Raw genomic sequence first — 26,990 nt, forward strand, 5'->3', positions numbered from 1 at the left:
TCAGGATAGTGTAGCACTGTTTGGTAGTTGCAAATGTATTTAACTTTAGGTGTGACAATTAGTTTATTAATTTACCTTAGGGGTTTATCTGTCAACTCTTGCATTTCCTCTGTGAAATGAAAGTGAGTTTGATGAGGGGAAACACTCAAAACAATCAGGTTCAAAGTGTATAGAAACAAAGAGAATGATTCTCTCTCGGGGAAAGTATAGGTTCAGCTCCCCCCCCCCTACGCTCTCTTTTGTTTTCCTTTTTTAAGTGATGTCTTAAGGTTAGAGTGTATTCACTTGATCAATCAATCAATTTAATACTTTCATACATTAAACATCCAAAGCCTTTAACCAGCCCGCAGGTTTTTAGAAGTTGTGTACATGTATAGAAGTGTGCCCCAGTTACTGAATGTCACTGACATAGGGGCCCAGATAGAGCCATATTCCAAATTCCCCCTGTCCCTCGCCCGGCTCCCTGGGAACATTACCCCCCAAACCCCAAGGTGTAAGGGGAAATTATAAACTGGTCCTTGCATTTGCTCAGCTCCTCTCGCAAGTCACATCCAGAAGGAGAAAAAACAAATAGGTCAATCTTTTTCCCCTCTCTCTCCCTCAACTCTCATTCTCTTTCTTCCATTTCTCCTTCTGTCATAAATACACGTTTCATTCGTCATGGGTCGTAATCGCTGTGCAAATGAACAGATCCGTTCTTTCATCGTTTTTAGCTTTCGGTGTCAGGTGCCCCGACTGGCTTTTCCCCCACCTCGTCTTGCTGGGCCTCGCGAGAAATGTTCGATTTGTAAGGGGAAAAAGAGTAAGAAAGATTTTGAAGCAGAATCGACAAGTTTGGCATACGTAAACCGAGCGTGTGCAAGTTTGTCTAACCTAGTCTGCCATTATAAGGTATGTTTGCTCACTCTAGATGTATCAGTGACTCTGAAAGCTACGTCCTCCTACCAACAACTACGCCAAGTTCACTGACACCAACTTTCAATGTCTTTCACTCTTTCTCTGTCTTTCTTTCTTTCTTTCTTTCATTCTTTCTTTCTTTCTCTCTCTCTCTCTCCCAATATCTCTTCATTCCTTAGTATGTCTTTAAGCAGCTGGCTGTCTGCTCTCTCTATCTTTTCAATGAGAGAGGGTTTGATATGTATATTGTTTGATTGGATTGATTTTTCCTTTTTTTCTCTCTAGCTCTTGTTCTTCCTCACTTTTCTTTCTCCCACTCCCCCCCCCCTTTTCTCTCTCACTCCCATTCTCTCTCAACTTATTCTCTTTCCAAGCACTGATACCCCTCCCTTGTAATATGAGGTGTTTTATTAAATTACATTTCTGAATGGAGGCGAACTGCAACTAGTCGCAAAAGTGTCATTTGGGGAAATGGTAAACTCCATTTCTTTGGTGATTTGCAATATCTTGATGTTTTTTTCTCTCTTTCTTTTCTCTCTTTGGTAGTTTGGTTCTTGTCATTGTGAGCTGAACTAGAACAAGATTCCCCAAAGAGAGCTAAATTGTGGGTTTTCTTTTGGCTTTAGGGGCAATGTACTTTTTTACGGGTTGTAAATTTGATTGGCGTTTTGCAGAGTATATGATCACCAACCCTTGTTGAATTCAATATTCTGAATCTGATGTTATTTTTGGTAATTAAAACACAAGTTTTTTTTCTCACCTTTTTAGGTATAGACTTATAGCAATATTTGGCCTAAGGTTAACCATGGACTTACTTCTCAGAGAAGTTAGTCCATGGGTTAATTAAATGAGGGTATAATGATGCTGAGGTTTTCAGGTGATCATCACCTTACATTGCCCTGTATAGCAGGCGCTCTTAGTGTGTTTGGTCTATGCAAGGACCAATTACAAATGGTCTATGGATGCACATTCTTAATGAGTATCATGAAAGTTCAGCATGTTTTGCTTTCAGCAGCATCTTATTTAAGTAGATTAGTATCAATTTTAAATGATGATGAATCTACAGCATGCCTAATATATATTTCTTCTCATTCTTTGTTTCTCAGCAGTCGACCTGGTAGACCTCCGAAACGAAACATTCCTCTCTCACTCACACCAACAATCCATGGACTCTCTCGTATGGGACCCACTCTTGACCTCCTCAAAAGACCTAAACTGGAAAATGGTAAGTTGTCACATATCACCATCTTACATGCTTAGTATGTGCTAATGTGTAGAGAGCTAGATGTTCTCCAACCAGAACATAAAGATGCATGCATGATCTGTGATATATTGAAAATATTAGTAATTAGAATTATACAAAATCTTATTACCAGGGGAGTTTGACTCTCTGCTGTTTGCAAACAAGTGACTCTACCACCATGCCAATCTGGTCCTTAGTTCATGAGATGTGACCTGAAAACTATTATCCTTGGTGCTCTCGGCTCATTCCACTTGCCACCACTGCAATGCAAAAAGGATGAAATTTTTAGCCTTGCTGGGAAAATTTCAATTCTTGTAGGCCTCAATATTTTTTGTTAAGTAGAAAATATATTCAAATGTACATTTACAAATTCACAAATATCAGCGATGTCATTGTCAAGTTTTAGAGAATACATCACCTTCCTAAAGGGGGGGGGGGGTCATTAATGAGAAAGAAGGTGTAATGAATTATCGAGGTGATGTGAAAGAAGAGCTTAGTCATTTTCCTGATCCGGAGCTTGTGACGTTTGTACGTTGTCATTGTCAGCTCTCATTCTTTTTTATCTCTTTCATCAGAAAACATGGATTGAAAACAATTTCATCACTTTCCTCATCTTATCACCAACATCTCAAAAATTGAAATTTTCCCTTTGCAGGCAGGGAGCATGAGTGGTCGAAAAAAAAGTCATATGATTCCTGCTCAAATGGATTTGCAAGCAGGTGAATGAATAGGAGAGGGGAAACTACCAAACTGAAGTAGAAATTTAAAAAAATAATTTGTTTGACCTTTCTGAATAGTTTCACTTCATAAAAGTCATTTAGAGAGATGTCAATCATTGCATAGAAAATGTTTTACAAGTTTGAGGAAAAGACTGCAGACTGCTTATATACTTGTACCCCATCTCTGTCAATAAATCTCTATATCATCAGACCCCCCTCCCTGGAAGAAAGGGTCACATGCACCTGTGGCTAGCCAGTCATGATACCCCATCTCCCCCTTCCTCCAAAAACACACTTTTACCCGGACCATGGACAGACAGTTTCCGCGCTGCTTTCTGCCGATTCACATTCAAGGAGACCTATGTCAGCTCGATGGATGGCTCCGTTGGACCTCTCTTCTTTCTACAAACTATTCATAAGATTTTAATCTGTCGTGCATCCTTTCCGTCATCTAGAGATGTCTGTTTACGAGATAAAAACTTCCTCTATTAAGTGCGCTCCCCCTCTCTGTATGATTTAGAAGTAGCCATTTGTGCTCATCTGCTTAATCTCTCCTTTATTTCATTTCATCATCTGTCTTTTATTTGCTTCTTACTTTTGTATCTGACATTCATTTTTAAAAATGATTATGCACTAATTTTATAATTAGCTCTATTTTTTAAATTTTACTCCAGCTCTTACAGTCCTATTTTTCTTTACTCGTGATCTTTTATTTTCCTATTTTAATGTTAATCTTTGTGTGTTATCTTGTAATTGGATGTTCATGTTTTAAATTTTTTTCTACTTTGTAATGTCTTGAATGAAGATTTACCTCTCTCCCTATTGCTCACAAGTTTCTCATTTTTTCCCATCACTCTCTTTTTCACCTTGCCACCTTCTCTATCTCTCTCTATCTCTGTCTGATATTCTGTCACTCTTTATCACTCTTCTTCTTCCTAATTCCCTGTGTGATGCCAAATTTAAAGTGGGAAAACAAAAATATGAGTTGGGGGTGAAAGAAAATAAAAGACTGATATGCTCGAATTCCCAGTGCGTATCTCAATCAATCCGTAACCATAGTTACAATTCAAAATTGGCTTGTTTTCACTCAGCAGTGTCATCGACTTTACAAAGTCTTCTTGTTGCATCTGTCGGTTGCTTCTCTGAATAGAGAAACAAATAAGTTAGTCTGTGTTGTCATTTGACGGATAAAAAACCATGTGATATTATTTCATGGTGATAGGGTTGCTGTACCTATAACATTTTAGCCCCCGGCTATGAAAGTTGAAAGTTATCGTGGAAGGGGCTGGAGAATACTAGATAAAATAAGAGCTGAACCATCATTTTCCGTTTAAATTATGCTTGGCTGCTTTATTGGGGTTGCGGTAATGTAATTACTTGAAAGGTGGGTCGTTCTGCTGTGTCACAGTGATTCCGTAACAAATTTAGATAAACCCTCTTTGAAAATATTTGTAGAAAGTCTCTGCTGGAAGTTAGCAAGTACGTCATTCTCGAAAGGTGAGGGCTCCGTTCATTATATTTGTCTTGCCTATCTTTGAGGATAATACAAACATCTTTCTGGGCCTTTGGGTTTTGAAAAAAGACTAAGATGTACCTGCTGTCTATGCAACATTTATCTTAGATCAAAATCATTGTAACCATGGCAACGTATCAAGCAACAAGTCATATTCGAAGATAGGTCTATTCTATCGCTGTGCGATATGAATGTACGTTCTGCAGCGACTGAAACATTACTTTATTCATTTTAATATCACAAGAGAAGAGCACCATTAAAGTTTAGATTGTGCTTATTGCTTTGTGGATTAAAAGAAAATGTCTTAATGGGAAATGAAAACGAATAGAACAATAGATGTGAAAATAACCTCTTACAAATGAATTGAAAATTAAATATTCATACATGTCATTGCTTTTGGTCTTTGATGGGTACTTTTCTAACGAAATTACCTAATTATGAATCGACATACTTTTGAAACTAATTGCTTTGTCCTTCATGTATAGTATATAGTCAGCATGGTCAGGAAAGCAAATTATTCTTTTTCAAACATTTTCATAAGTAATAACACAAGGTTATTAGTCACGAGATGAAATTGGTTAAGAATGATTTTTATCAAGAAAATTGTTGATTTAATGTCATACCCATTCATCGTCAGTTTTTGCATGTAATATGGCAGAGCGCAGGGTTAATCAATGAAATTCAATGATAAATAAATATACATCCTTGTTTCAATTCCTTAGCTTTTCCTTGCATCCAGTGAGATCAATAAAGAGTTTATCAAATGACTTAGAGTTAGAGATCAAAATCGAGGGAAACCAGTCAAGAAAAGGGGAAAAGACATAAATCATAACAAAACTCACAAGGATTGAAAACCTGAGGGTCCCTAAAGATAGCTGATCCGTTTGATTTGTGTACATTGCAAAGTCACAAAAACCCGATGAGATTACAAACTCTGGAAGTATGTGTCATGTTCACTTCCGAACACTGATTAGCTCACTACTCCTCACCTTCAACTTGCCCAAATTAGATTTATTTCTCATTCAAATCAACCCTTTCTTAAATGTTTTGCATCACCCTCCTATTGATACCCCTCCCTTTGCTATCCCTTCATTCCCTCCTCCTCCCTCCCTAACTCACTCCCTCTTCCCACCATCCCTCCCCAACTTTCGCCCTTTGCCTCCACATATTATTATATAAAAATTAGTTTATTTGGGCAGATTCAAATAAATGATAATAAAAGAGACTTCATGCATGAATAATGAAGGTAAATTCCAAGGCACTTTATGGCTTTGTTATGCAGTTGCCCTAGATATAAAAAGCATGGAACTACAAAATGAAAAAAGCAAAGTTAAGCTAAGGAAGGGAATTCCTGGCAATGATAAGTGATAATGTATTTGAACTTTGACAGTTTGCTTGAAGGGCAACTTTGTTAAAAATTTGAACCACTTTCCTCATATTTATTCCTTGCATTTTGTTTTCCCAGTTGAATTTGTTTTCTTTTTATTTAATTTAATATTTATATATGTTATTTCCCCATACCATTTGTTCAGTAACATCTATTCTCCTTCACTTAGTCAAGAAACTCATCCCCATTAGCCAGGCGTATTAAAGAATGAAATGAAAAACTTGTATACCCAATTCAGTCAAAATTAGTCAAAATCTGTCATTATTCACCTATCCCAGATGGGCCCACTTTTGTATTTTAAAAATAAAATCTCAGAACATTACAGTTTCTAGAAACAAATGTAACCCAGGTGTATGGTTGAGCTGTGATAGGGGCTTTCTGCATGGATGGAATTGATACAGTCAGTGTTCAAATGGCTTCATTCACACTACCAGAAAACAAAATTTCAGTGTTTCTATTTTCTTCTAATTATTGCTGATATTTTTTAAGACAATGCAACAGAAAATTGACAGTAAATACAACTTCCATTTTTTTTATATTTCAAGATGTCATAAGAACTATCACCTTTTTAGAGGTCAGCTTTTAAAATTTAGCTGGTTGAATTTTGAGTTGTATTGTAATTTGTAACTGATGACAGCTTTGCAATTTTATTCTGATGTTTTATTTGTCATTCTAGTGAACGACAGTGAGCAAAAATGAGGGGGGGGGTTAGATGGAGTGAATAGAGTCTGGTTTTAGAGCGAGAGAGAAATCAGTGTCATTTCTAATCACTTTTGAAGACCAGACTTTTGAAGTGAGGTCATTGACTTTTGGTAACACTTAAAGAAGAAAAGGATAAAAATCCTTAGATTTGTAAGCAGCTTTAGGGGAGATCATGTGCTACTCTCCAGTTTCGGAATTATTCATTTAAGGATAACTGTGGTGAAAAGAAAACCCTTTGTCAAAGAGAAATGTCAATACCTTTGGAGTTGCTTTTCTCTCCCCTTTGTTTGAAACCATTCTCCTATAGTTTGAATGCGTTTTCAAAAGCTTGCTGCCACTCTTAAGAATAAAATGTGTCAAAAAAATTGTTTAAATAACAACGTATTTCAAGTTATTTATTATGAAAAAAGTATATCCAAATGATGAAGAAATTAAAGAGTCTCTATGGGGAGTGTTAAGGAAACCAGCCTTTTAACGGCTTATAAGAGAGACGATATATGATTGAAAATTGAACTATTGTATGCGCACAAATTGGTTACATAAAAGCCATTTATGCATTTATAATGGTCAAACGAATATCAGTCGTAACATCAATTTGTGTTAATTACTTTTGCTTCCTATCGTCATGATTGAGTGGGTGCATGATGAAAGCCAAATTCTCTTTTCATCAATTTGTGACTAAATTACGCCATTCATTAGATGATTAAATGTAACATAGAGCCGTCTAAATTGCTTCTTTCCATTTGCCAATATGTATTGTTTGGACATGCATGCATGCTTTGCCATCGATGGCCTTCATCAATTGATTATGGACTGCACTTCCCATTTTTGGCTGTTCTTCACTGAGCATTATTTTAAATCAAATGAAGGAGATAATGACACTCTCCTTTTTTATAAAATAGTGACGACTCAAACTGTCTGTTTGTTTTCAATGAAAGTAAATGATGGACTTAAATTAGATATAGACCAGAGACAATGATAACGTATTTGTTTATCTCTATGTTATAATGATTTCTTATGGATGAGAATAACGTTCTTGAATTTTTAAGTTTTCCTTTTCCAGAATATTTGAACAAAGTATTCTTTTGCTACTACACATTATATTTTGTATCGCTTTTTTGGCTAGGAAAGGACATTATGAGATAGGAGCAAAAGGGAGGAAAGATCTCAATTATTTCCACAACTGAGAGTGTGGTATCTTGTTCATTCAATTGGCGAATCTTTGTTCTCCAATTACAGGCCACCACCGTCTGCCATTCAATGGATACGAGCACTTGGCTGCAGCCTCCCCGTATCTCCTGGCTACTCATCCAGCATTCCTCCCATCATCCATCTCCATGCCGACCAACCATCTGACTACATCACCCACCAAGGCTGCTGAGATGCACCACCTTCACCATGCCGACCTGGGAGCCGCCCATCTCCACAACCTGCACAAACTATCTGTAGGCATCCCAAGATCGGTAAGCAGATAATAGTGATGAGGATGATGATGATGGTGATGATGGTGATGATGATAAAAATGTTGGTGAAGGTAATGATAATAATTGTGGTGATGAAGATGATGGTGGCTGTGATGATGTTAATGATGATGGTGATGAATGATGATGGTGATGAATGATGATGAGGATGATGAGGATGGTGATGATCTTGATCATGATGATTACAATGGTGATGTTTATGGTGGTGATGATGATGATATTAATCCTGGTATTTACTGCAGTATTTGCAATGATTTATTTTTTCATTTCTTTTGCTGAATGTTATTGAAATTGATGATTGTATTGGTAGAATTGATTTTGATGATGTTGAATGATGAACAACGAATAACAGAATGATAAAAATAGGATGGCTTCACAATATAATATTGAATAAGATGAAAATAGTGAAAAGGACAAAAATTCTTAAATACCTCCACTTTATTTGATTCAATTTTACATATGATAGAATGCAGTAAGGCTAAAATTTTTCAAAATGGATTTTGAAAAAAGATAAGAAATGTATAAAAAAAAGGAAAACAAAGTATGGGGAAGGAAAATATGTAGGAAGACAGAAACAGGATATCATGGTGCAGGTTGACAAAATGATTGAAATCATCAGCAGCAATTGGCTGAACTCTTGTTTATGCATTAGAAAATGAATTTATGATGGGGTGTACTTTGTGAAAAGTGAGCCCATGAAAGATCATGTCATCGGATGGAGGAGCAATGAGACCCTACGCCGGTCTTGTCAAATAATTAATAGCACCGGGCGAAAAACCTCATGCAGAGTATGGACTATGTATGAAACATGCAGAGACACATACATGAAATAATGAGGGCCCTACTGCCAAAGCAAAGGCTTTAGTACATCTCACCCTAGGCCCTGACGCAAGGCAACGCTCATAACCATGAACCACATCAATATTCATGAGGGCCATTAGATCGTGGACTAATAGGGGGCTCTCTTCAAATATTCATTCCTCTCCTAATCACCATAATTATTTCACAATCATGCTGTCACAGTTGCAGAAGAAATAAAAGTAGAAGGGGTAAGAAATAGAGAGAGAGGGGGAGAGAGATATCGACAGAGAGACAAGAGCGAGGAAGAAAGAGAAACAAAAGGAAAGAGACATAAAGTTCAGAAGTCTCATACACCCTCGGCTCATTAATTCCTGTGTCTGTTAGAGTAGCAACGTCATAGATCTGTAATTCATGTTTGTATGGTGGAGGAGATGCACTTTTGATTCAGCTTCCCACTTATCTATGCACTCCTAACGTGACCAAAATCATTAATATCAGCCGTGACCAGCTAATTACACAAAAAAGGATCAGTGAAATAAAAGTTTCGATTAGTTTTTATCTGTCTTGAGTCCTTCCTTTCCGTCTCTCTAGGGTATGCTATAATCTAGTAATGAGTAGTCATTACAACTACATTGGAGATTGATTCTGCATTAAAAACTATTACCGCGCAAACATTTTTACCGTAATGAATTTGGATGAAAGTAAAGCCATTTGTGCTATTGCTCGTTGAAGCATACTTATGCAACATTTTTGCCATAATCATTTATCTTGAAATGGGAAGAATTAAGATAGTCGAAGGTCGTTTTGATGATATTTGATGAGATGTTGGGTCTTTTTATGATATTTAATGAGGCTGAATGTCTTTCGATGTAGCTCTTGCCATGTTTGAATGTCTTTCGAGGTAACAGTATCATTGAAAACAATGTATAATCATTTTCAATCATTTCATAGAATTTCTCTGGCAGATATTGTGTGTAACAGCATCTTTGAAAACGTTAAAATGAAAAAATGTTAATATGCAAACAGAAAAAAAAATCATAGGCTAGTATATGTGTGATCACTCATTTTAATTTAACAAGACAAGAGATTCAATCATAAAATATATTATGAAGCTTGATTTGATACAAAGATTGATTTTCTTATCTGTTATTATGTGAATCATTGAAAACTTTAAATAATCATTTGGATATGTAACCCTCTGGTACTCAACAAGAGCGATTACTTGAGAATTTCACCTCCATTTGTCGACCATGCAGTAGTGAATTGTTGATTAGATGAAAGCCGGGCTGACGCTTAATTGCTATGTGCATGATATTGAAGTTTAATGTAATTGAGAGTTTAATTATTCAAAAGTGAGAAAAGTGTTAGGTTGAGTGAGCTGTAATTTAGATGATAGATTTGGCACTTCGAGTGTCTGGTTGTATGTTGGCATTCGCTTTTGAGACTTAGTGTTCAACCAACTTTTCAGTGGGCACTTTTTTTTTAAAGTCTACTATTGGAGTTGGACAAATTGCATTATGAAATGGTTTAAAATACAAAGTTATGCTGGAAACGAGAACATTCATGACTTGTGCATGGGATTTTATCTTGGGTCTATTTTGTGAACCAGGAATTTTCTGCAGTTTGCACAACATTCTGCATTTTGTAAATCCACTCAAATAAAAATGTCCCAGATCCTTGCATTTTACTTTATAAAATGCCCTTGTGATCAGCTTACCGCCTTTTCACATGGTAAAACAAATCAGAATTTGAATAAATGATTTCGGTGAAAAACAAGGCTAATGAATTCTTAGCACGTGTGAAACCAAACTAAAAATCACGAAGGCTAATCACAATCACAAATTCTGATTCTACTCTGGAGGTGAATTTCAGTCAAGTTTCACTCATATTACGATACAAGTTTTACATGTGAAAGGCTTGACCTCTTTTGGAGGGCGGAGCACTCATCGTATATGCAGTGCTTTGATTGACGGGTCACCAAGGACACATCCCGGCAAAGCGATCTTGAAAACTACATCGCGAGGTGGTTTTCCGAACTGGTTTGGAAGATCGCTTCCAAGACCGCTTTGACCGTTCTCGCTATGCGCTAAACTAGTTTCCACTAAACTACTTTTAGGAACGTAGTGAGAACAGCCTCATAGTCACTTCACTATTTGAGATGTTCTTGAACATGATGGGTTTAAGTTTAACTTTCAATGAATTTGTTTTCTCCCTCATGGCCTTTCTTCCCTCCTATTCATACTTTACTGTATCTTCCCCTTTCTCTCTCTCTCCATTCTCCTTGTCTATCTTTCTTTCCCTTTCTCTCTCTCTCTGTCTCTTGGTATGTCACCTATCTAACGTTCTTTCTTCAAATAATCTTTTATATTCCCTTTATATCTTTCCTACCTGTCATATCACTGATACACCTGGCTGTAATTGAAATACTTGTCTAGACAGATTCAATAGTTCAAGGTTAACCAACCCTCAAACAAAATTAGCCAAACATGTTCCAAAAACTCTTTTAATCTAAGTTTCTCTCATGGTCTTTCAAAAAAAAAATTCATGATCATCTTAACAAAATATTGACAGTGCTATTTGAGAAAATGCTGCATCACAAATTTTGGTTAGAATCGTTTCATGGTCACCTTCAATATATGAGTAGGCCTATAATTACTAATTTCAAGCAGTTAAAATGATATTCATCTACATGTACAGCTGTTAATTTTTGGATTCAGTATCAGTTATAAAACTACATCATTGGTATAATCTTTGGATTCAGTATCAATTATAAATCTACATCATTAATATAATATTTTGGTATGGGTAGGTGCATATTTGGAAAACGTTGTTCGGGCCTGTTTTTCATCTTACAGACATCATTATATATATATATCTCTTTTTTTTTTCATTTGAGCTGTTATATAGAAATCTGGCCATGTAGGAAAGTGCCCTACCCTAAAAATATTAAAACCTAAGGCCTGATACATGTATTCGTTCAAATAAAATGTTCTCTTGAAACCAAAATTGTATAACTGATAATTAGGTATTAATACCATCAATTGAAAATATAAATCTCTTTATGTAACAGGGTCTTACACATATCAGTAACCTTTTAATGTTCTGTTGTAACACAATTATTCCCTCATACTTAGAGGAAATTATTCTAAGAAACTGAGAGATTGAAGAAAGATTGCCCGGTACGAGGGATGAATCATTCGAGTAGAAATGTGAATTAATATTTAAGGAAAACGTCTTTTGTTACCGCAAATTTCCCACCTCAAACAAAAAACCCTAGGGTTTGGTATGTCGTGATGACTTCTTTACTCTGTCATACCACTGTTGTTAAACACATAGAGTAGCCGCGGGATCGATGGAACTTTTATTTCCGCCGAAGTAGACGAGAACAACAAATAATAGATGAGGGCTGCGTTGCTCGTAAAATTTGATGAAGCTTTACATAAGTGTGCTGTGTGTCACCGAGTTGGATGCCTGGGCTTACGGGAAACCCATTGACAACCAAGCTTTCTTTTCAAAAAATGGCAACGGAATAGAGAGAAAGTTTTCAGGGCATATTTGAGAAAATATTTATGATGCTGTGTTTTGAGCAGAAAGATGGATGTATTTGGTTGTGCAATTTCAGATCCTTTCTGAAAGTCTATTTTGTTTGTGGCAACGTGAGACAGATGATATTCAGATTTTTGTTGTCATTGATGAATTTTATTGGTTTACAAAACGCTAAAAGCGATAATGATAAAGTGTGCCTGGGAGGCGTAATTATCACATACAAATGGTTAAAAGAAGCTGCTTCCATTAGCCTACATAAATCCCTCTTTTTGCAAGAAATATATATATAAGAGTAACTACATGTAGTATTGTGTTGCATATAACTAGTCTATTATTTCATTGACTCAGATGATATATGAGACATCACTGTGTTTTCATTTTGGTCTTTGCATTTCTTTTGAGAAGCAGAGGGCTCTTTTTTCTGTTATCTTGGGATTATAATATATTTGCATTATTATTCTTATTTGAAACAAATTGTCTGGATAATTTGGGGTGTGCTAAACATTGCAGTTTATCTTAGAAGTAAATCCCCATATCATCCATAAAATTATTACAACTGCTAAAAGTTTAAAAATTAAACTTTGAATTGACAGAATTTCATTTTACTGCTAGGTATATGTTTGCATTCAGTGATATATAAAAAATGTATGAGAGTCAAAATTAATATTCATTATACTTTTTCATGGAAAAAAGTACTGTCAAGGTTGCCTTATAATACTGCATTACAATTTACATGAACATACCTGTTTATGGGTAAAATATATCACACAGGTATATAAATTGATTGCGATTGTGATTATGATCATGATGATGATGATGGATTTAAAGTGAACTTTAAAATTCATCAAATACTTATAAGTGACATTGTCTCAATCTGCCATCAATACATTACATTGATAAAATATTATTTCTTCTTAATACTTCAGTCAAGCCAACCCAGCTCACACAGCCATGCATCAGTCGACATCGACGACCACGATGAAGGTCTAGAGAATGGGGATCTCTCTCCACGCTCCTCGGACGGCCCCAGCCCCAGGATGGGTGGGTCACAGGGTGGACTCTCCCCAAAGAGTGATTCATCATCGGCCATGCACGAAGACGAGGACGAGAAGGAGAGTGATCGTATTCACCAGGAGGCAATGGCAGCCATGGAACACAGCCTAGGTACACGAGATTTGATCAGACAACATCTACAAATGATGAGCAAGTATTCCCATAACCCCCTCATGGTAGTAGTTGTCGTCATAACATCACACAAAAATCCACTTCCATTGCCTGTGTGAGCGATGAAGAACAAAAGATTAACGTCTAATTGCAAGCCATTGGCTGTAATTATTATTCGAGGAAAAAAACAAAGCTTTTTTCTAACAAAATCAGGTTTATTGAGATCACAAAGGGTGATCATTTTTATGGAAAACTAAATAAATCAATCAATAAATCAACCCTGAAGTTCCCACATGTATTGATTTCACTACTATTACAATTTATGTCAGTTTTTGTCATAAATCTTACTATGAGCGAAATAATCAAAACAGACGTATAAAGAGGACGGTTCAGAAATTCATAGGCAAGTTCCTATACGGATATTAACATTGATAGAGACTTGAAACTTAAATGTACTGAGTTCAAGTGTCTTGGCTCATATTTTTTTAAGGTATTATGTCCATGCGTATATGTTTTGGCTGAATATTGAGATATTGATTCCCGTTTGACAAAGAAGGTCTTTATTTTCATTGGATATTATTGTGTGATGTGTGGCAACTGTTGCATGTTTACACGGCTGGATATAACGTTTATTTATGGTCTCTAACATTCTTTGTCAGAATTTATTCAATGCTGAAGTAAAGAACTAACAAAACAAAAATAAAATGCTCTTTTGTGCTCGCTTTTGACTTTTAAATTCTAAAGATAAGTTCTATATGTTTAATGGCAAATAATAACATGAATTGAAAAGAGGCAAGTATGAATCTTGCATGAATACAAAAATGCTTTATATCGTATTAAACCTATTTCAAAATCAACTGAATTAACCCAATTTAGCAATTTAATCATAACTTGCATTTGTAATATAACCATGCCTGAATTTAACTTTCGTATTTTGCCCAACAAGTTTTAACGAAGGTACTTTTTTACATTAAAAAATAATGTGCAGTGGAGGTCTTGAATTTACTATTTTATTGGTTTGCTATTTTTATTTTTGTCTTGAAATGACTGTTTATATAATATTATTTTCTTTCGTTTATTTTTTAAACAGCAAATGCAAGAGAGGAGAACAAACCCTCAGGCATGAGTAAGCTTTTTATTTCATATCCTTCAAAATTGATATATTTCTAAACCTTTCTGAATGAAGATATTAAAAAATGCGAATATTCCAGTGAGTAAAGAGATCCTGTAGGTGATTAAGCTATGAATTCATAAAATTACTAACTACTGAAACATGAGTGTTGAATCAGATTTTACCCATTTCATTAGCTGTGATCTTCATAGATTCAAATTCCTGCTGCCAAGCAGTTCAATGCAAACTTTTACCATTTATCGTTGTTTTATTAGGTTAGGAGATTCAGCATCATTTGATTTCTTGATTTTTTTCCCCTAGCTTAATTAAATAACCCCAAGACCTTAAATGATATTGATGAATGATCTTTTGTAACTGAGCATGAGTTTGATGATCAATTACATTTTTGTCTTTTTTTCTCCATTTTTTGATATTTCTATTGATTAGTCTTTTTTCACTTTTAAAAAGTGATGACAAGTTTCTAATATCAATATGAAGTGTAATTAGCTGAACACACATACAAGATAATTTTAATACTTAATATTGGTGAGTGAACTTAGATGGCATGCAGTGATGATTTTGGCGAGAGACCAAACTATGTCCAGTTCCTATTCTCTTATAAAGGTTTAACATTGTTGAAATTTCTCACTTCACGATTTGTAAATAATATTCCAAGATTTGTATTTATGTGGCTAAAACACCACATGAAGGTATTGATTTATCCTCTATGCTTCCTTGAGAATGAGAATGAAAATAAAAAGAGGAATATTTTCCAAAGGAATGGACTCTTCCTCCTTTGTAATCAATATAGTATTGGGTTTATATATATGCATTATATTGGTATTGAAACTTTACCAATGTAGGGACAGTGATTTTCCGTTTCTAAAAATTGCCTTTTCCGTTTCAGAAAATCTCGAATTCCGTTTCAGCATGTCTGAAAACGGAAATTCCGTTTCCCCATAGACTTTGTGTACAAGAAAAATTGACAATTCCGTTTACATAGAAAACCAATACGCAACGAGTAGCGATGTCAAAATGCTAGCGCTGCTCAAAATTTGCATCTACCAATGTACTAACATAGCTTTAAAATCCATATTAATCGAAGAGATTCGAGCTCATAAAATATTTAGGGAAACATAATCAACATGAATATATTCTCACCTTTCATATTATTAGCATTATTTTATTGTTAAATGGGATTTTATCGCTGATTTGGGGACTTTTTGGACATCGTTTTGAGCAGTCGACGACTTCCGAATATCCGCCATTTTGGATTTGATGAATCACCGTGATCATTATATTATGACCGAACGTAGAGGGCAGCAACACACGGCCGGATTCTGCTTTCTATGCGGACGTAAGTGAAAACTAATTTGGATACGATCGAGTGATGGAGAGGCTCGAGTGACTGCAGTCTCGAGTGTAGTTACGATGTGTTGATTGTCATGATTGTTGTTGCAAAGTGAGATCGTGTTTTTTCAGTTGATATTCGTATTTTGTTGAGGATTTGGGATTAATTTCTGTTGCTTTTTTGTGCATTTTGAGAAAAAACATGTTTTCCGTGATTTTCCGTTTGAAAAGCCACTTTCCGTTTCAAACAGCCGATTCCGTGAATTCCGTCCGTTTTCCGCGATCGCGGAAAATCACTGTCCCTACCAATGTTTTTATTTGATTCCATGTCTCACTGTGCATCATAGTGATTACACTGTAAAACATTGTTTCAAAATGCTTCAAAATATCATGGTTTGGTTCTTCAATTATCTTTATGGAGTTCCAGATAAAGAGGGTAAGGGGGAAACCCCTTTTTTGTGGTCCAACTGCACTCATCCAATCGTGGTGGATTGGTGATGATAATGATATGCTGAATACTTCATTTTGTTTGAAATATCTTAATTTTTCGATAATTTTGTATTCCATTTGTAGATGGATCTCTCTCTGAGGGAGGGGCACACCCAAGAGGGGAGGAGTATGAACAGCTCCATGGCAACAATGCCAACCAATCAGGGATGCCCATGAGTGGATTGACAGCTAGTGACATGCTTTCACATCAAGTGGTAAGAAGAATGAACTGCTAATCATCAGATTGAAGGCAATTAGTGTGCATTGCTTTGAAACAAAAATAATATTCGTTAATTCTTTTACAGATTTTGTATTAGTTTTCTTTTCTTTCTTTCTTTCTTCTCTCCTGTGCTCTTACTTGTCTTTGTCTCACCCTTCCTCTTCCATCTCTGTCTCTTCTCTTTTTCCCCCTTCTTCCTATGTCCCTCTCCTTCCTCTTTTCACCTTTCTCTCTTTTCTCTTGTCATCTATTGTTTCTCTCACCCTCTATTGTTTGTCTTTCATTGTTACAGGGTCCATCCTCCATGGAAACTCTCCTCACCAACATCCAGGGTCTACTCAAGGTAGCATCAGACAATGCACGTCAGAGAGACAAACAGATCAACCTTGAAAAAGGTAACAATGATCTTCCACTACAAAAAATCTTTGCATTACAGACCTTACAGTCCCGACTCACATAACACACACTTTATCAATTTACAGTGCAATTGAACATTTGTTTTATGTAATGGTCAAGATGGAGGAAGAGAATGAAGAGTATCAGTCTTTTTAAATTATTTAATATTTGGGGTAATATACTTTTCATAGTATTTCAAAAGGTGTTTCTGTCTTCTGACCCCTCTTAGGATGGTTCATGAAAATGGTGATGATTATACAGGATGAGAGAGATGAAGAGAAAAAGGAAAGGAAAGTGTAAACGAAGTGAACTTAAGAGAAAGATAAAGAAATGAGAATATATATAAAAATCGATGGACAAAAATAATAGAAGATTAATCTAAGTCTGTGATATTCCTGGTAAAAAAAAATTAAGAAAGGGGGGGGGGTTAAAACCCCCAAAGCATGTTCAAGACACTCTTAAAAGTTGCCTTTGATCTTGCAATTGAGATGTCAATAAGCAAGTGGGTCCTGCTGACAGTTCTGCCGAAGCTACCCAAAAACTTTTCATCACCCTAGAAGGTCAGGGGCGGTGCGGAAAAGATGCGTATCCGAGGCAGAGATGCAAGATGATGAGTGTGAAACAAGAATTTTTTTTTCATTCCTTCTTTCAGACTGTTTCACTCTGCTGACAACAAATTGAAATAATATTGAAACTTTGAATCAAGGTTAGCTTCCTGATGACATATGCCATCACATTGGGGCTGCGGAAGGGAACAGACTTGATTTCTCACTTTCACCCTTTTCAGGTTGAAAAATGTCTTGTTGGAAAATAGGAGATATACTGTGTTTTTAGGAAAAGATCTCATAATTTGTATCAAAAAAGGATTTTCTACCTCAGTAAACTGTGCTGTCGGCGAGTCAAAAACAGCTGTTCATATTTATTTTTATTCAAACCACCTATATGTAGCTGGTACAAAAATATTAAAATCGCTGTTTTCTGGCCGCAGATGTGACTGAGGTGTTAGAGTGCTTACATGGGTGTCCATTTAAAACACGAACACCTTACAAGTTATAAGGTATATATAGTTAAAATCATTGCACATGTAGTTTGTGAAATATAGTTCACTGAGTATTGGGTATAAGTCAGAAGTAATCAGGAGATAATTACCTAACAGTATTTTGTCTTGTCTTAATTTACAGGGTTTTTATAGACTCTCAACGACAATAAATTATTCCACTTCACATGACTATAAGAACATAAAGTCAATTAACTTCATTTTATATCGATGGTGAACATCATCACTGTGAACTAATAATTATATCAGATGTATTTAAAATGAAGCATTATAAAAAGTTTGAGAACTACAAAGTTAACAATCCATTTATGTCAAACTAGGTCTCACATATTAATGATTGATGATAGATAGTCTCCTTTTTTGTTTGAATTTAAACAGTTGTGTGATTAATATTTTGTAGAGAGTGATAACTGTCTCCAATTCAATAGAAGTTATCATCTATACATCTGTGGTTTTGATTAATTACATTATTAGTATCATTATATGTAACAACTACAGACTAGATTTAATGTTTAGTTGTGTGTTAATTGTCTAATTTATCGGCCTAAGCCAAACCAAAAGTTCATAGTTTTCAAGGAGGCTATACAAAATGAGTCAAAACTTTTTTTTAAACACATAATGATTTTATCTGAAATATTCTAATTCAGGACTTAGTATGTATCCCACCTGAGGATTGTGTAGGCTCATACCAAGCCCTCAAAGTGGTCAGTTCATACTTTGTAATTGCAGTTCCTTACTCACAAGTATAGAGTTCATGATAAATGTTGAAAAATTGACTTTATGACTGAAAGTGAGGCTTCATCCACTCAAGCAGTCATATTTCACAAAACCACTCCTCTGTTTGTTAGAAGAGAGCAATTAGACTTTAACTTAATGCCCAATGATAACAAGGTCAATAAATCAAACAATTGTTTCTTGTTACAAGTGCTTTTTCCTAAGGAAACTCTATGCCATTTATTTGAGCATTGATTGCCATATCCGATGCTAGTCGTTCCCACCATACTCTAGCGTGGATTAAGGGGTTTTCAAAGTGAAAGTTTAGGAATCCCAATTGTTTTCTCAACTGTTGAGGGTTTAATTGCGCTCCATTTATCAGCTAACGATTGTATGCTCCCACTTCCTATTCCTTTGAATAATAATCCTGCGATAATAGATGACAATTGACGACATCAATCAAAATTGTTGGATTTGATTTTAATGACACTGAAAAGAAACAAAGATAAGTTAGAATCTATTCAAATAGCCCCATATATATCATTAATTGCCCCATTTACTTCATGTAATATGTCACTGAATATGAAATATAAAGTGATTAATTGTATCACTGAAAACTGTTCCATTAATAAGTAATTTTAGTTTGAAGCTCATGTTGGAACTATAATTCTTTCCTGCTTTCGATGTGATGAATTAGTTGCTATTGCTGGAACAATAATTTGAATCATTAGTAGGGTCTCCTTTTGCATCCCGTAACTTTTTATTTCCTTTAAATCATATTATATGCTTTGCGTGTGACATCTCTGTTTTAAAACATAATAGGTGTTATTCTGAGAAAGTCACGCTACCTTTATAAATGAAGACTAATTTATCATTACCATATAACAGGAAGTGAATTTGATAATATGTCCATAAGATTTTCTTCATATTTCCTCTGAAATTTTTTACTTATTTTTATTTTATCTTCTATAAGATCAAGCAGTATTAGTAGATTCAACAAAGATGAATAATCTATATGATACAAGTATCAGTATTTTGTATTATGATTATTTGATATAAAATTGTGAAATTATGGTTCTTATATAATATAATTCAACAGTAGAAAAGTGGTTATTAATATTGTCTTATTGAATTATATGAAATATAATAATTGATATGTTCTCTTTCACAGCTGAACTGAAGCTTGAATTGTTGCGTGAGCGTGAACTAAGAGAGTCAATGGAAAAACAATTGGTGGCTGAGCAGAGGAGGTTTGGTAAGTCTATATAAGGAATACAGAATTTAAAGTTTCACCAGGGCAGCATCCTTGAAACAAATAGTGATTTTGATTGATTATCTGTTATAAGCTACTGATATCCTTGTATCTGATTGGCTAAGATTAAAATAGTCAGTGAAAGTCATTGATTATTTGTTTCATGAAATGCTCCCATCATTGGTAGGTTTCATGATGGAAAGGTGATTTGTTGGGGAATTGGAAGGATATATCCTAGTGTGAACATTTCCGTATGTTTTTTATGCTACATGTCCTGACTCACCATGTTCAATAATCTCTCTGTTTATCAGGTTATGTCCATTTTGCATGACAACCCATCATCTCTCCATTTGTTTCATTTGATAATGTAATATACCAAACCTGCCCTGTAGGATGAAAAATCATTATATGATTTTAGAAAAGCAGTACAGGCATCGGGTATTTCTTAGCTTATTTGCTCCGTTTCTGTTGTCTTTGACAGCTATCCTTGCCCGTCGTCTCAAGAGGGAGAAACGCAGCAGGAGACGTCTCCAAGAGCAAGCGGAGTCAACGACCCAGCAGCAACAACAACAGCAGCAGAGAGAGCGTGAGAGGGAGCAGCAGAAAATGAAGGGCTCCATGTCAGACCAGGAGCCAAGCAGGAGCCCACCCATTCAGACTATCCAACCCATCCAGGCAGCGGCGCAGGAATCTATCAGGGCACTCAACGGTGGAGACAGGAGACCTAGCTGTCCAGACGTCTATGAGAAAGGTGAGTGGTGCATGGGTTCAATCCTCCTTTGGTTGTACTGCTCTGCATCCCATTCCATGATGTGTGCCGCCAGTGATAAGTTGCCAGTCGTTCACAATCAATCCTTTGTTTTGATTTGCAGTTAAAACAAGAGTTATACTTTTGGAAATACCATAGCTGAGAACTTGACATTGATTAACAGCCGTTATTCAGGAGAGGGATGTTTGCAGGACCATTATTTACTCATTTGTTTTAGGTAGTTTTGGTTGTTGTGTCTGTTGTCTTTCTAGAGCTAGAAGTTTGTTTCTGTGCTGTTGTTGTGTGTACTGTGGTTGATTGGTCAGTGGTTAAGTGAGAACTTACCTATTCTTGGAAAATCTCTTTGACACGGACGAACGAGAGGAGAAGTAGGAGCATGTCTGCTGTTGTGTATGCCCATTTAGTATGCGATCATTGTTGTAATTGTATTTGCAGTTAAGTGAAGAAGAGAGGTTTCAATTGCTGTATTGGAATACCCTTGAAAATTTTGAATTGGAAGAGAAGTTTAAGTGTTTTTGAAATCCTCTTATCATTAAACAGATATTAATATTCAACTTATAGAAACAGAAATTTAGAAATGTATCACTATATCTATTTTCAACTAAGGAAATCAGACATATACTGTTAATTACATGAACAAAAAGCAAAGAAATAATTGGCAATGAATGAGAAAAAAATTATTTTGAAGAGATAGATGGATTCTGCGTTTTTATGAGTGACTGTAAGGGTGCTATGCAATGATAGGTACGGCATCGGTTTATTATAGTCAGCCACTAGTGTGCATGTCGTCCATTGCACAACACTTGGCCAATTTTAGATTTGAATCCTCATCAATAATGCAAATAAGGCAATGAGGCAAGAGTGAAGAGAGCCGTCCATATAACTCAGCAGGAAATGGGAATGAGAAATAAGAGTAATGGAATACCCATCTCCCTGATGACTGGCTTGATTGGACAATAATCAGCCAATCATGAAAGCTATACCTAACGACTGCCGACTTATTGCATGAAATCTACAAATAATATCCATCATCAATGAATTATTGAGCAAGCGCTGCTAATGATATTGTCCATTTGCCCATGCCGAGTGATGGCGGCGGGAAAGAGTAGAGGTGAAGAGAGAGAGAGAGAGAGAGAGAGATTGGTATTGTCATATATAGGTATTTCAGGCTAGGGGAGAATTGAAATATGCTATTAATATTAATAGTATTGGAATGAAGAGGAGAGAGAGACAGAGAAAGAAAAAAAGGGGATTGGGCAGACGGAAATGGGTGACATAATTAAATGGAAAGAATGGATTTTCGAAAGAGAATATACTTTCTAATCTAGGGTAATTTTATTTGAGAACAATACATGTATTCTAACTGAGATCAAAACAGGCAGCATTTATATGTTGTGATTGAGACAATGAAATAGAATTAGACGGACATACAGAGTTTTACAGACAGGCAGAGAGAGACACAAATCATTGCAATTCACTGATACACAATAGGGCCTATACCAGAGACATAATAATTGACATCCTATAATAGGAATAGTTCACCATTACACTTTGATGAATAGATAATATAGTGAATGGATTAAGAAAATCATATAAACATGTCTTTCTGCATCTGCATTTAAGGCGATTTTTTTTGTCTTCTCTCAATGTTCGCAATGCCCCTTAATGCCCTCTACCTTTGACTTAACGTCTAAATATGCATATTATAACAGAATGAACCCATTCATAGACTTCGCCCTTCTGTAGGATGTATGCATATGTATTTATATTAGTAATTTTCAGTGTTGAGAGAGAGATATATAGATAGAGATTCAAAGATTGGTAAGATAAACAGGGATATGGACAGATTGAGCAAAGCATAGATCAAGATATACAGATGAGAAATAGACAGACATCAAAAGAGAAAGAGAGATCATGTAAGAGGGGAGCTCTAGCTGTGATATTGAAGAAAGATAGTGTCAGTCTTGGTGTGAAAATGATAAAGGGGTTAAACTGTGGTGAACGGGCGGCAGAAAGAAATATAGGAGGCATAATAATTGCGTGTTTGGAAATGTAATTATCCATTGGCGACCTTCAGATCACTTTAGTGATGAGGAGTGAACAAATTAACAGTAGTTGTGTCAACTGGCCTGGTGCCAATCCACCACTAGGTGGTGCTGCACTACTTCAAACTTTCTATCTTACTGGAACTTTCTTTGTGACTATATATTTAATCCCAGTGCTGGTCATCCAAAAATGAGATAAATATTTCCTAAATTACAGTTGAATCTCATCCCTTTTCTTTTTGTATTATGTTTTATAGGCAGAACAAATGACTATTAAAATAGTTAATATGTTTACCTTAAACTATTTACATATCTAACTCCTCTTTAGTATAACAAAGGAAATATATGATTGAGGAGATAATAGCCGCGTAGTTCAAAGTTGTGAATTTAATATGACGGAATAAATGAAAAAAATGAATAAAGTTTATAATATATTTCACACAGCTGTGCCATAAAGAAAGTAGATAAATGAATGAATTAATAAATGCCTTATGATTATGCAAGCAAAGCAAGTGAATGTAATTCATATAAATACATGTCATGTACTCTATCATTCTGTATAATTATGTCCATGTCATATAATGTTAAGTTGATTTTTATGGTTATTATATTATTTTGTGAATTTCCTTTTGTACAGCAAGAATTGACATGTTTATACAATTATCTGTGTTTGACAGATACAATAAATGTAATGAAATGGAATAATATGCAATTGATAATTAACTGTTACCTAAGAAACCAGACAAAAATCATTGGTTCAAATTCTGTAAGCAGTGATCATATCATTTGTTTTTTATTTGAAGAATATTACTCATTTAAAGGGTGAGTTAATTGTAAATGTCAGGAGGAAGTAGGAGACAAATAACTGATACATTTGACATCCAAGTTCTGCAAGCATATTAAACAATATTATTGAATCGTTAATCAATTCATTTATTTTTTTATTCACAGAGGAAATGTCACCAGAGATGGAGATTGATCGTGAAAGAGCTAACAACGTGGTGAGGAATGAGGCTGTCAGCCGACTCCAAGGTATTAACGGGAGCACGCATCCTTAAGGCGGACAGGTGTGGCCCCCCTTAATCTCCCAATCCCCCTCATTTGGTCTCATAACCCATCCTTCCTTACCCCCTACCCATATCCTTTGATTCTCTGTCATACTCTCTTATCATCTCTCATGCATCCATCCCTCATCGCACTACATGGTCACACTTTATCATCTCTTACATGGTACATCTTAATTGATGCAGCACCTTAAACCACTAAACTATACATGCTACATAATACTTTACACCACACCATACTTAGGTAAACACCACATTGCCCATACTACACAAATCTTCATCTGATAAATGTACAGTGTTTAAAACACTCAAAATATATTTACACCCCTCTTTTTCATATGCACCCTTTTCACCAAATCCAACTCCCTTGACCCACCACACTTAACGAGACCAAATCACTCCACCTAGTTCTTCCTATTCACCAATCTATAGAGTATGTCTCTACACCAAACTTTACTCTTCTCACTACAGTTCACATTTAATGCAACATACACCAAACATTCTACCTTTTTCACTACAGTACTCAATACACCAAAATATACCACTCTTCACTGCATAAACCTCTATATACCTCCTGACCACCATTCTTCAATATAATGAACCATTCACTACCATCTAGACCAACCTCCTTTCACCAAATTGCACCAGTCTTCACCACAGCACACCACAATATGTAATTTCACATTAGTCATACAATTATACATACACCACCCTAAACCAAAATTACATTAATATTTACTGTGCTTCACCATATCATACCACCATACACCAATAATCTCCTTCCCACACCATCTTTCTCTCAATATTTCTACACTTACCTCTCCCATCCTGCCTCATCCTGTTACCATACACCCCTTGACACTTCACTTAACACCACTCTACACCTGATACTTTATACTACCATCACCTAACCTACTCTACCTTACCCATCTAACCCATACCAACCCATAACCTTTCCCTCCCCTCCTCCGCCTACCCCACCCTACCAATTGCTTCCCTGCGCCACATATCCCACCTGTTGCTAAGTTATGATGTTACTTAAATGTGCTCGCTTTCTTTCTCTGTGTGCCATTGATTCAAGTAAAATAAATGCATTTATTTCTGGCTTAACTTGCATATTCCTACAACAAAATATCAATGGTGGCTTAATATATTTTAACTTTCAATTGATTATAACATATCAGCTGGCTTACTAACACTTATTTTATAGCTTAATCTGCTTATAAGGCAAAGCTTAGGCATTTTTTAATGATTGTCGAGTCTGAGGTTAAAAGAATAAAAAAAAAACTTGAAGGAGAATGATCACTGCTATGTTTTACCCATTGCAGCAGAAAGCAGGTTATTCCCTTAGATCCTCTGAGCTACACCCACAAAATACACCCTTTCCCCATGACACCATTTCCCAATCATGAAGGGTGTTTCTTAGCTTTCTTGATCTCTGTATTTTCCTTTTGTTTTTTTCTACCTGCTCTTCTTGGTGTTCATGGTGCAATGTTAAACATCCATATTTTTTTTTGTGTGTGTGTGCTGTTGAGGATTTGTAGTGTTTGTCTTAAGAGGGATATATTCCATTTATTTTTTCACACTGGCAGGTGTCGAAATTAAATCTGAAGTGAATATCCATTCATATTAAAGTACCCTTTACATTTTGTGCAATTTGTGATGTAATATAGAGATGAGCCATAAAAAAGTGGTTCTACTCAGGGATATTAAATTTATTTCCCTTCTTGGGGGTTCCCACACAAATTGTGACTTTTCTTCAATAAAAAAAGAAACAATTTGATTTCATGATTACCCCAGATGTCACATCTATGTTTCGTAATTATGATAGAAATTAAAAGCATATGTTAAAAACCTGAACATATATCAATTGTTTGAGTGACAGGTTTTTGGCTTAATTGGCACATGTCATATTGTTTTGCTATATTCTAACTATGTTTGCATGCAAGCAGCGTATACTGTTGTGGATGTATATGTTGTTTCTATGGTTCAATGTTTTACAAAGCTTTAGTGATGTTTGAAGGTCAAACTTTTATTAATGTTTTGCTCTGCAAAATTATTGTCAAATCAAATTAGGCAAAATTGGGGCAGTCTATATAACATTTGACAACTGTGATATGATTTGACTAGCTAATTAATTTAGATGTATTGTACATCAGTTGTAATGACAGCTGGAGTTCAAACATTTTATTTATCCTATGTTTTCATATATATTTTATCCCATATGTTTAGCCAAATGTGACGCAAATATTTAATTTTGTTGCTTGGCACTAGAATTTTTAATGCACATCACCAGAAATCATTAAAAAAAACTCGAACAGAAAAAATGTGAAAATGCTGCACATAGATATTGCATCAGTAGATTTCATTCATTGTTAAAAAGTTCCTTAATTGACAGCATTATGGAATTTTATTTTAAGAATTATAACTGATAAAAAAGGCTTCAACTAATTCATTTCATGAATGAGTTAAAGCATGAAATCATAAGTACAAAGAATGTTATCATGGCAACCAGTAGTAATTCTAAATTATGGTGAATTCCCAAATATGTGGAGACTTTATTGATGTTATCATGTAGGCCTACATGAGTGGTGTGTCCATTTTTCAACCCTTTCATTGTTCTCTGTTGCTCAAATACCCCCACCCCTTCCCCCATCATATTGGGAATCAAATTGGCAGATTGGTGTAAATAAAAATAACAAAAAGTTAAAACATGAAAAAAGACATTTAAATGAATTTTATTTTCAATTATTTTATACCAAGAAAATGTGGCATGCAACTAATTTTCAACAAATTTAATGTTATCAAAGGAGATCAAGGGTAAATAAAATACTATCAGTTCCAATTTATATGGGATATATCATAGTGAAGAATTTTGTTTTTCATTTGCAATTAGTTTACACCAAGTCAGTTTGGTTTCTTTGTTTTATCACCTGTCCAGAATGTTAACTTTATTTCAAATATTCTTTTTTTTAACTAAAAAAACTGTTTTTATTGTCTTTTTACTATTATCATGGTAATTTTGTTATTCATAATCAACAAACATAAAAAGAAGAAATACAAGCAATAT

At 35.3% G+C, this 26,990-nt stretch overlaps 1 protein-coding gene across 6 annotated transcripts in view; it reads left to right on the forward strand.

Moving 5' to 3' along the window:
* The first annotated feature begins 1,982 nt into the window (after positions 1-1,982).
* Positions 1,983-26,990, forward strand: part of LOC121407329 (dachshund homolog 1-like) — a 31,017-nt gene continuing 6,009 nt past the window's right edge. Inside the window, exons 1-9 of one of the 6 annotated variants that reach the window (XM_041598369.1) lie at positions 1,983-2,122; positions 7,701-7,924; positions 13,216-13,492; positions 14,544-14,579; positions 16,488-16,618; positions 16,916-17,018; positions 19,962-20,045; positions 20,524-20,793; positions 23,808-23,857. In XM_041598369.1, the coding sequence (XP_041454303.1) occupies positions 2,077-2,122; positions 7,701-7,924; positions 13,216-13,492; positions 14,544-14,579; positions 16,488-16,618; positions 16,916-17,018; positions 19,962-20,045; positions 20,524-20,793; positions 23,808-23,857 (1,221 nt within the window). In that variant the 5' untranslated portion in view covers positions 1,983-2,076. Of the gene's footprint in view, positions 2,123-7,700; positions 7,925-13,215; positions 13,493-14,543; positions 14,580-16,487; positions 16,619-16,915; positions 17,019-19,961; positions 20,046-20,523; positions 20,794-23,807; positions 23,924-26,990 lie in introns of all 6 variants that reach the window. The other 5 variants (XM_041598391.1, XM_041598376.1, XM_041598399.1 and 2 more) reach the window with 5 other exon arrangements.

This window comes from Lytechinus variegatus, chromosome 1, assembly GCF_018143015.1.
Source record: "Lytechinus variegatus isolate NC3 chromosome 1, Lvar_3.0, whole genome shotgun sequence".
NCBI lineage: Eukaryota > Metazoa > Echinodermata > Echinoidea > Temnopleuroida > Toxopneustidae > Lytechinus > Lytechinus variegatus.